General features: G+C 56.0%; 1 protein-coding gene across 1 annotated transcript in view; it reads left to right on the top strand.

Annotated features, from left to right (window-relative positions):
• CNTFR (ciliary neurotrophic factor receptor) overlaps positions 1 to 11,032 on the top strand; it is a 212,318-nt gene extending 201,286 nt beyond the window's left edge. Inside the window, exons 8-9 of the mRNA XM_074166564.1 lie at positions 9,057 to 9,237; positions 10,887 to 11,032. Of these exons, the coding sequence (XP_074022665.1) occupies positions 9,057 to 9,237; positions 10,887 to 11,032 (327 nt within the window). The remainder of the gene's footprint in view (positions 1 to 9,056; positions 9,238 to 10,886) is intronic.
• The last annotated feature ends 230 nt before the right edge of the window (positions 11,033 to 11,262 follow it).

Consider the following 11,262-nt stretch of genomic DNA (forward strand, 5'->3'; position numbering starts at 1 on the left):
AGATGTTTGGTCCAAGCATCCGCCACCATCAAGCAATATCTGGGGCCAGGGGGACACCCTCATCCCCTTCCCAGCACACTGAAAAGATGTTTTTGAGCCCCAGCATGCCGTTTGCACTCCCTTTCCCCTGCTCAGCAGCGCCTTTCCACTCAGGCAGCACTTAGCAGCTCTGGTGTTGCAGTTTGCGCTGGGAATTATGATGATGTGCTCTGGGAATTATTATCATGGAGAGATGTTGATGGTGATGAGTTTCCACATGAACATGCAGCGGGGCGTGCGCCGGATGCTCTTTCCACGGTCGTGCCACCTCACAGCAGCTCCCTCGAACCTGGGCATTTCCCAGCTGTTCGGAATGCAGCCATGTTGCATCCTGTCACATCGGGTGGCCACCGACTCCCCTCCGCCCCAACAGCACTGAGCTACCTCTGAAACTCAAGCAACTTTAAAGGCACACTCCTCCCTTTCTGGAAGAGGGGCTGATGGTTTCTCTGCTGCCAAAAGAGAGATGGGATATTTGTAGCCTAAACAGGTTTTTTATCCTCTCCTTTTGGCAGAATCTTCCCTTCTGTCTCCTAAATATAAAACATTAAATGTTTAGGGTATCCTTTATTTTTCTGCTGCTTTTAAGTTTGTAATTCAAGCCAGATTAGCATGGTTTCCTCTTCTGTTTTATAGCCCCATCCTGGCCCCAAGCGAGCTCTCCTAATGCTCTCAGATGTTCCTCTAATGGCTTACCTAGGCTGGAACTGGATACCCTTTCCTAATGGATTGCTAATAGCCTGTTTCTGGTTTTACAGGCTCCTTCAGTTAACTCGCAACAGCAGCGATCGCCACGCTCATACATGCGATCTCCCCGCAAGCACGTCCGCACGCTCACCCCTAGATGCAAGCGGGCGGCACCATCGCGAGCATCTTTGGGGAGCCCAGCCCAGGATAGGTCTTGCACCCAATTTTCTCCTACCCTGTAACATTTGCTGGAGCAATATCTCCCCTTTTCCCAATTTTTGGAGGGAGATAGCATGCGGTGAGCACTGACCAGCTCAGTGCACGTCCCGGGAACGTGGCAAGGGTCAGAAGCTATTTCTTAAGCAGTGTCAGAGCTGGCAGCCAGGCCAAGGGAGGATTTCCTCCAGTGGGTTGCCAGCAATTTGCAAATGCCGTCGCGAAGTCTAATTGAACCCATTGGCCGTGCTGACAACATGAAATGTTAACGAACCATGAGGCGAGCTGCGCCTCAGATCTTGAGATTTGCAGTAAAAGGTCATGAGATATTTAAAGCTAATAATGTGGTTGGGTTCTCTCCTTCCTCTTCTGTTTTGGAAGCATTAGAGCCACATCCGTGAGCGTTTGCAAAGGCTGGAAGCATCCTTTGGAAAAACAAGCAGAGGTGCTCCCACCATCCCGGGAGTTTGGGAGCTGGGGCCACAGAGTCTGCAATGCATCTGTGCTGGCTCTGCTGCTGAGCAGCTCTGATTGGGCAAATGATGGGGGTCTGGGGACAGAAATGGGCAATTTGTGAGTATTGCCAAATATTTAGTGGTTGGGTTCATTGGTATGAGGAGGGCATGGTCCTCTGGTTTGGTCACTGTCACTCGTGTCGGGGGTGACTGCTATGGTGGGCTCAGGCTCATCTCCCAAGGCAAAGCAACATTTTTCAGCCAAATAGGTGAATCTCACAGGCTGCCTCTAGAAGTTCCTGCTTTGGGACAGCCTGAAATAACCTGAAAGTGTGTGCTAATGCATATCCTGCCTGCGACAGGCAAGGGGGAGGGATGGAGATGGGGAAGGCAATTAGTGCCACCGCCTGCCGCAGCTGCATCCCCGCTGGCGCGGTGGCAATGTCACTTTGCGGCAGGCGTGCTTCTTTGCGCCTGTTTGCGTCCCCCCCCATGCCTCTGCCACTTTTTCCTGCGCTCCCCCTCTTTGCAAGGCAACCTTGGCAGGGAGGTCACCCTGAGCAAGCTGGGTTACAGCTTCACGCCTGGTAGCTTTTATTGCAGCACTTCTCTCCCTTCCCCTCCTGGCTGCAAAGTCAGTGATTAAAACAGAAGAAAGGAAAAAAAGAAAAAAAAAAAAAGGGAATTAGTAGGTGGGAGCAAAATGTTGAGGCTGTGGTAGTGTTGCTCACAGCTCGGCATGGGACAAGCAGGGCTGGAGCAGAGGGTGGCTGGGAGGAGGATGGAGGTGGGAAATGCTCAGAAATCACATTTTCCACTTCCCCCACCAGCTCCGGGGATGGACCCAGGCTCAGGACCCTTGGCTGATGCTGTCTGGGTGCTCTCAGCCCCCTCAGGAGCTGCTAGTGACCTAGAAGTACTGAGCACTGGGCAGGATCAGGCCTCCAAAGGCAGCTGTAGAGGTGCTGCTGAGCAGCAGAGCACTCCGGAGTGCCTGTGCCCACCTGCATCCTCGCACAGCTACAGGCAGGTAGGATGGCACCGGCAAGCTCAGCTTTCCCTACAGACCACTCCAGGCCAGCGGATGCCCGTGCCCAGTGATGCCCACAAAAAAGCTGCACCCCTCTGCTTTCACCCCCAGCCCCACCACATCAGGGTGGTAAATGCGTCTGTGGGCAGCAGATGCCAGTGCCAGGCAGGGTTATGGTGGTGTTGAGCGCCCCGAGCATCCCCGAACCCATCCACCTCCCTGCAGCCGCAAGAGAAAGTGAGCTCTGCCAGTTGAAACTTGGCAGGAGGGGACAGAGTCCCGTTATTAACGGGTTTACAGCTCCGCTTTCAAAGATGCTCTTTATTTTAAGGCAGAAGGGAGCCGTTCAGCCGCATCTGGTGTGACACATCCCAGGCTGCAGAGGAGCCCTGTGATAACTCATCCTCCCAGACCATCAGCGGGGCTGAGCAGCCTTTCTGGGGAGGGGGGAGGCAGCAGGGACCACAGCTCAGACCCTGCTGGGCTCCTCTGCTACCCAGCTGGCAGAGAATATGAGGCAGCGGGGCAGAGGGTGTCATTCACTTTTCCCTACATTTTAGTTATTCCAGAGTCTGTGCAGAAAGTTTTGTCTGGGGGTTAGCCCGACTGATTCCTGCAGCGCTGCGGAAGGAAGAGGTATTTGGGGACTCATTTATTAGTAATGAATGTCAGACCTCTTTGCTCTCCAGACGTGGCTTTGAAAGGGGAAAAAGCAAAATATTTCTTTTCCTCTTGGCAATATCTTTTTGTGGGCTGCAGTGGCTGTTTGCAGTGACCCTCCTGCACTTCCCAGTGGTGGGATGGCTTGCTTGGGGATTACTTCTACTTTTGGTTTAGCTTGTTCCCCAGGGTGGGAGGGAACCTGCTGGGACCCCCCTGCCATCGCAGGGACTGACAGCACCTGAAACAGCAGCGACTTGTGTAGCATGAGCCCCTGCAGAGCTCAGGATCTCACTATTTGTTGCAGGGAGAAGAAGCTGTGAAATTGAGCCCACTGGGGTGCCCTGTCCCCCTCCCAATTCCCATTTCCCCCCATTATCCAGGATAACCTGGCAGGGGGCATCCAGAGGTGGAGGAGGCTGCGAGGACGCGAGATGCATGGCAGATTCAGGCTGTGCTCTTATAAGGGCTTTCCTTCCACCTTCTCCTGCTTGTTGTAGGTGGCACGGGCTGTGTGAGCAGATCAGCTTCACCCTGCAATAGCATGGGCGTCCTCCTTTCATTTTGGGGAAGGCAGGCTCATCCAGGCTCATCCAGGCTCCATACAACACCTGGGACAGGCGGGTGGTCTCTGTCCTGGCAGGCAGAGAGGTGGTGCATCCCTGCCATGGGACTGAGGGGTACCAGCCCCCCCATCCCACCACGGCCAGCTTCCCAGCAGTGGAGCACCCCCTTCCCATACCGGGAGCCTTGCTGGGGAGGTGCAGGTGTCAAGGAATGGAAAGCAGAGACACTGCTGCCACAGGGGAGCCAGCAAACAGTTTCACGTGGGATGCAGAGAAGGAGGCACCTGATCCCTCGTTTTCCCCCTCCACCTCTTTCCAACACACAAGATCCACCAGCCCAGCTGCTGGGGCAGGGAGGGTTGGGGTTTTCTCCCCACTTATCCCCTTCCAAAGGCCATCTGGTCTTCAGACCTGCCTGTGTGTCACCCTGCTCACAAGTAAATGCTATGTGGTCAAGCTGGACCAGGAGGAGAGCCTGGGTGGGAACAGAGCACAGTGACCTTTTCTACTGCCAGGGCACCCTGGCAGGGTGGGCTGGGGACGGCAGGAGCCAGGGGAGCCCAGGGAGGCGGGGATGGCTTCCTTAACTCCTGCTGTGCCGAGCACTTCAAGGCAGGGCCAGCAGACTGCAGGCAGGGACTGGGACAAGGGCACACGTGGATGTCCCCTGTTGGGGTGCATGGTGTGGATGACTCGTGTGGATGACCCCAGGCCTCGAGCATATGTGCAGGGGGTGACTAGCATGAACAGGGAGAAAGCCGAGGGCTGGCAAATCCTCCCTTCTGCCTGCCCTGGGTGTCTGTCCCCATCCCATCAATGTGGCACTGGCCCCTGGGCTCATCCCTGGTGCTTGGGGCTATGGGTGGGCACTGGCCATCCTTTGGCAGCCCATTGTCTTTCCAAGCAGGCTGGTGGGGGTATGTGGCCACGGCAGGGAATGAGATCCCAGCCCACGCTGTCCTTAGCAAGCTGTCAGCTGAATTACTGGGTTCAAGGGCTTTTTTTCATTTCTCTTTCTCTTTCTATTTTTTTTTTTTTTTTTTTTTTGCAATGCTAATAGCTCTGCATTGCACTGGCTACTGATCCCTCATTAATCTGGGCAGCGCTTCAACAGCCAGCCGGAGTGACTTTTGGCAGGTGCACAAAGGCAGGCAGCGACACGCAGACCCCCTGGCCAAAAAAATTACCATGCACAGCCTTCTTCCAACTTTTGTCTCTGTGCGGCGGGGACGCGGATTAAGGAATTTTTCCCTCTGCCTTTGATGCTGTGTGTCCATCCGTCCCCCCACGACCTCCCCAGTGTCAACCCACCCCCCCACCCCACCCCCAGCTCTCCCTGTCTGTGACCAGTTGGACCCGGTCCCCGTGTACTTTCCCATCTGCTGCTGCTGCACTTCTGTGCTGAGCCGCAGGCATCCACCCAGGGACTTTCTCACCCACCACGGCAAATGTTGGATGTGTCCACCGGCTGCCCAGCTCAGAAGCCCTGCGTGCAGATGTTGTATGTCTGGGGAGAGATGGATGCTGTTGTCTGTGCCTTCGCTTTTTGTCTGCTGTCTAAAGAGGAGCTTAGGGCAGCATCATCCCAGGTCCTACAAGGAAGGTCCTCCAGGTCCTCCAGCCTGGGTCCTGGGGGAACATCTGTCCCCAGGCAAGGCACCCTGTATGCAAACACTCAGCTGCAGGCTGCCTGCGGCTGGGGAGAGGCAGGAATTGCTCCCAAGGGGAAGTGCTAAGCCCAGAGAGTTTTTGAGCTGGAAAAAATACTCCGGATGGAGTGGCGGCCTAGCCAGGCCATCAGGCCATCAGTGGGGCTGGCCTGCCTGTATCCTGCTTGCCACGGGACTCAGGGAGCAGCTGGGGGGCTCAGAGGACCATGAAAGACCTAGAGAGGTCCCGCACTGGCCGGATAACCCCAGCATTCCCTACTTCCCATCACAGGGCAAGCTGGGAGAAGCAGACTTTCCCTCCGAGGTGCTGGCTCCTCCCCCAGCCAGGCTTCATTTAATTTAGTTGTCGTTAGGAATTAATTGAGCTTGATCACCTTGGTGTTGCTGTCAGAATTGGTGGATGCCACCCGACAGCTCTGGGCTGATCCCACCCAGGTGGATCCCCACTGTGTAGTGTGCACGGTGCTACAGGTGCATCCCATCCCGCTGTGCCCACAAGCAGCACGCCAGCGAGCAGTGACCAGAGCCGGTAGCAGAGGCATGAATCGCAGGGTCTGGGTGGCAGGGACAGCCTCACCGTGCCATGAGGTTCTTCAGCTCTGCTGGGTGCAGCTGTGGGTGCCAAGAGCCTGTCACCTCTGAGGGCCCTGATCCAGCTCGGATTTTGGTCCTGGGCTGAGGAAGGCTGGAGCTCGGTGGGGTTGGTGGGATGGGTCTCAGCTGAGACCCCCCACAGGTTGGAGGATGCACATCTGTGTCTTCAGGAGGGACTGGCGTAGAATCATAGAATAGTTTGGGTTGGAAGGGACCTTGAAAGGTCATCTGGTCCAACGCCCCTGCAATGAGCAGGGACATCGTCATCTAGATCCAGTTGCTCAGAGCCCCATCCAACCTGACCTTGAATGTTTCCGGGGATGGGGCATCTCCGACCTCTCTGGACAACCTGTGCCAGTGTTTCACCACCCTCATAGTAAAAGATGGATTCCTTGTATCTAGTCTGAATCTACTCTCTTTTAGTTTAAAGCCATAACCCCTTTCCTATCACAACAGGCCCTGCTAAAAAGTTTGTCCCTGTCTTTCTTATAAGCCCTCTTTAAGTACTGAAAGACCACAATAAGGTCTTCCCGGAGCCTTCTCCTCTCCAGGATGAACAACCCCAACTCACTCAGCATGTCCTCAGACGTTCCATCTCTCTGATCATTTTTGTGACCTCTTCTGGACCTGCTCCAACAGGTCCATGTCTTTCCTGTGCTAAGGGCTCCAGAGCTGGATGCAGTACTGCAGGTGGGGTCTCACCAGATGCTCACTTGAGCATCCTCCTCATCTTTTTTCCCCATCCTCCCTTCTGCCCAGACCTCACAGTATTTCACCTTTTATCTGTCGATAAGTGAAATCGGCCAAAACTCTTTTCCTCCAGGATGGGAGCAGGGCTGGTCCTCAGCCTCTTCAGTGTGGTGGAAACTCAGGGAGATCCTGTACAGATCCTTACTGGGGTCACTGGGCTCATCTGCCCACCATGCCAGGCTTCTTCCAGCCAGGCTCTGAGCTTGGACCCCCTTGGTGGGCACCCCGAGTAGCTGCCCCTGTGCCAATGGGTCAGACCCAGTGGTGAGACCCATGGCGCAGTGGGTAGGGATGGGCTCAGTTGTCCCAGTGCTTTGGCTAATAGGGGTTTAGGGCTTAGGCACACCTCAGCTTGGCACAAACCCTGCAGTGAAACCACCATCATCCCCTGCTTGCAGCCCACTGGTGCCGTGGGTGTCAGCCCTGAGATGGTGGTGTGAGCAGAGGCAGGACTCGGCCTCCCTCCATCCAGCCCCAAAATCTGCAGCAGTGAGACAGTCACTCTCCTCTCTCCACACACCTTCCCTGACAAGGTTTGGTAGCAGCTTCACATCTCATGGGCAGCAGGAGGCCATTTGCTCCCCAACGGCTGGGGGCGGGGGAGACTGGCCAGGCCTGCCTCCAGATGTGCTCCAGATGTGGTGCTCCTGCAGGCTCGGGCTGGGTGGCATGAGCAGCTGGGATTGCAGAGCTGTGCCGGGCAGCAGGCTGGATGTGGCCCCAGGAGAGGGAAAAGGGAAGGAGAGGCTCTCACCTGGAGCAAGAAAGCAGAAGAGCCCCCCTCCTTGGTAAGGATGCCCTAAAGCAGCTGTAAAAGCCAAGCGGGCTGCAGTTTGTATGCCAGAGGGATTAAATCTGTGCTGGGGTGTTATATGTGCTGTACTGGGGGGACTGGAAAAGGGCTGGGTCTTCCTCAGGGTGGGTTCCTACTTTTCAGGTACCCCTGCAAGCAGTGGGGTGATGAGGTTAACCACACCAGCCACTGTCCAGGCCACCACACGCATCCTTGGTGTGCACACCATCCCTGCATGTGTAAAGCCACAGTGCCAGGGCAGCCTCATCCCACAGGGGCCTTGGCCCAGGTACCTCCAGGCACTCCAGTGGTGCATCTTTTCTCTCCTTGGGCTTCAGGATGTGATCAAGGATCAGGCAGAAGTTTTCAGCTCCATCTTGCTCCTGTTGTTGAACTGAGTTCTTAATAAAATTCAGCTGTTGGTGCTCCTCAGGGCAGTGGGATCCTGTGCCTGACCTTCTCCTGGGTGGCTTGGGAGATGTGGAGTGCTCCAGGCAGGTTGCACCTTGAAAGTCCTCCCACCCATGAAGTGGCACTTGTTCTGCTCGAGCGTGAGCCCCTGGCTGGGCACCGTCACTCTCGGATGGGCTGCATCAGACCCACACCATCCCTCATCCCCCCAGCATCTTTATTATCAACATGTGTCTGGAGAGAAGGTGGTTTGTGTCAGCCAGAGCATGGGTGAAGGACAAGGTGTGCCCCCCATGCTGTGCACAGGCAGCACAGGGTGGGAATGAAGCTGGCAGCGTGTTGGTCCTCTGCCTCGCAGACTGGGTGGAGGGCGGTCTCCCACACAGCCTCTGCGGGATGCTCCTGCCCTGGACTCCGTCTCCATAGGACCCCAGGTTCAAGCCTGGCTCCATCCATGGAAGGTCAGCTGGGTGCTGAGCCCTCCTCCTCTGTCAGCCAGGTGTGTTTGCTCACTGGTGCCGTGCTATGGGGATGCATTTCTGATGACCACTTGCATCCCCCCGTCCTTGTGCCAAGCTCCCAAGTTGGTCAGAGATTCCCTCAAGGTGTGGACAGAGTCTGGGGTTAAGCCATTGCACCAGCAAACGCATCTCCAGGAGGACAGCAGGACCTCCCATGGCCCAGGCAGCAGTGACAACAGGACAGAAGGAATTTTTCTAGGAAAGATGGCTGGACATGGCTTGATCTATGTCCAAGAGCCCAGCCAGAGGGCTGTAAGCCAAGCCGGTGGGACACCAGTGGGCACAGGAGCAGGGTGGCCGTAGGTGTGCTGGTAGGGCAAGCCTCCTCCCGGGACTGGCGGTGAGGAGTGCCCAGAAAGCCCTAACACGTCTGAGCCCAGCCTGCCCACACATCTGCTTGTTTCTGGTGACCTCTAGAGGAAGCTGCTCTGCTCCAGCACCAAAAGTTTGGGAGCGGGAGCGGGTCTCACCAGACTTTTGGCTTAGCTGCAACTGGAGCATTCTCCACCTGTATCTCTGTCCTGGGCTCATGTCTCTGCCCAGAACCCTGTAGCAATTCCCAAAGTGCTGCGAAAGTCTTGTTACCATCCTCTAGCTGAGCTTTTACACCTTCAGGTGGCAGGGGTTCCTCTGACCGCCCTTCCCTCCCTACTACTGCCCTCAGGTCGAGCTGTCAGACGGGACATCCCACACCATCACGGACGCCTATGCTGGCAAGGAGTACATCATCCAGGTGGCGGCCAAAGACAATGACATTGGCACGTGGAGTGACTGGAGCGTGGCTGTCCATGCCACCCCCTGGACAGAGGAACCCAAGCATCTCACCACGGAAGCCCAGGTCACAGGTGAGAACCCCTCCTTCCCAGTACCAACAGGTTGTGCCCACAGCTGAGGGGAACCCAGGAGTTCTGGCTGAGGGTCCCCCCTGTCCAGCTCCATGCAAGTTTCATCCCCTGACAAGGAGATCCACCCAGCATCTGGGAGGGGGGGGAGGGGGGCGTGCGCTGCAGCCTTTCAGCCTACACTTTGCTCCCCACCCATGGCCAGCAGGTGGAACTGTGGCCCAAGGGGTGCTGACAGCTCACCTGGCTCCAGCACCCTTTTCACTACGATGCTTGGAGTGTAACAAGGAATCTGGGGTGGTACTGTTGTTGTTGTTGTTATTATTATTATTATCATTATTATTGTTTCTTTTATTTATTGTTATTGTATTATTATTATTATTATTATTATTACCTGGAGCGTTGCCCACCTCCAGCCCTCCCTCTCCAGTCCTACCCCCTCCACCACAACCCCGACCCCGCACAATGGCTCGGAGCGATGCCAATTGGAAATAAAAGCCACAAAGTTAACAAGCCTCTGTTTCTAGGAAGGAGCTGGGACTGTGTCCAAATGGGTGTTATCAGCCCTCCGTTTCCCAGAAGGGCTGGAGCAGACCCTGCGCCAGTTCCCCCGTCTGGCACTGACAGGGGGGCTAGGGGGAAGCACTGGTGTGTAGGCAGGCAGTAACCGGGCTTCTATTGGGGGCCACATGTGTGAGCTGGCCAGACGTGCCTGCGCGGAGCGGGGATGCTCAGTGCCCCCCACCTTCCAAGCCCAGTAGAGCACCTGGGGATTCAGGCAACAGGGGGGATTTACAGCCCCTCATCCCCAGTGGGGTAAACCCCTCCAAGGAGTGAGTGATGGCAGACCATGCTGGTGACAGGGTTTGGGGATTGCTTCTGTACCCACCCCGTGATAAATGCCAATAGCACTTCAAACGGCACCTGACTGCTCCCTGTGCAGGCACACGTGTCCCTCGTACACACATCCCTGTGCATGCAGCTGGCTCATGTGGGGCATCCCAGCTCTGGGGCTGAATCTTGACGTGACACCTTAGTGGGGTCTGAAAGATGCCAAGACAGACCCCCTCAGTGGCCCTCAGCACCCCCTCTCCCCATTGACTGGCCAGGGGCACTCTGGGACCCTCTGGATGTGACCAAAGCCTGACTGCCCATCCATGTTCTCCATGCTATCCTGCAGCCCTTTGTGGGGGCAGACAATGGCTGGTCCCGTATGGCTGAGGACAAGCCCTGCAAGCCAGCCCAGCAGCCATGGCCGTGTCTAGGGCATTCCCTGGGTGGGGGATGCTACCTGCTGAGCACTTGTGGCCATGCCATCATGATCCCTTAGCTGAAATTCCCACAGAGCTCATGCAGAGAGCAGCCCCATGGGACAGGATGGGACCGGGAGAGATGTCCATCTCTCTGTGGTGGTCCAACCATCTCCAAGCAGTAGGTCCAGTGTTAGAGTAGGAAAAGTCTCATGGACCACACCATCCCCTGGCTCATCATCACAGCCCCCCAGCTCAGACCTGGGGAGCATGGCAGTGAGAGGGGCATTTTGGGGATGAGAGAGTGCTGTGTCCCCACTGTCGGGAGAGAGGGGCTTCCCCTAAGGAATGCATCCCAGGGCACCCCGGCTCCCCCTCACCATCCACTTTCCCTCCCCACAGAGACAACGAGCGCTAGCACCTCCTCTTTCATGCCACCTCCCACCACCAAGATCTGTGACAAGGGGGCTGTGGTGGGCAGCGGGGCCGTGGCAGTGTGTTGGACAGCTGGACTGGTCTTGGCTGCCTATGGTGTCCTCTTTATTTAGTGAGTATATCCCAAACTCGGGGCGTGAGAGGGAGTGTGAGTGCTGGGAGGGGGCAGGGATATGGAAACCCCAGGGGCTCCAGCGTGGTTGGGAAGAGGATGCTCCAACCAGGCTGTGGGTGAAGGGCATTGAGAATGAGCCATTTGGTGTTTTCTTGCATTTTTTTTTCTAAATGCACTAAATCTGGCTGCTTTTCCAGATTGGGTGTTCTGGTGGAGATCTCAAAAATA

This window comes from Numenius arquata, chromosome Z (genome assembly GCF_964106895.1).
Source record: "Numenius arquata chromosome Z, bNumArq3.hap1.1, whole genome shotgun sequence".
Taxonomy (NCBI): domain Eukaryota; kingdom Metazoa; phylum Chordata; class Aves; order Charadriiformes; family Scolopacidae; genus Numenius; species Numenius arquata.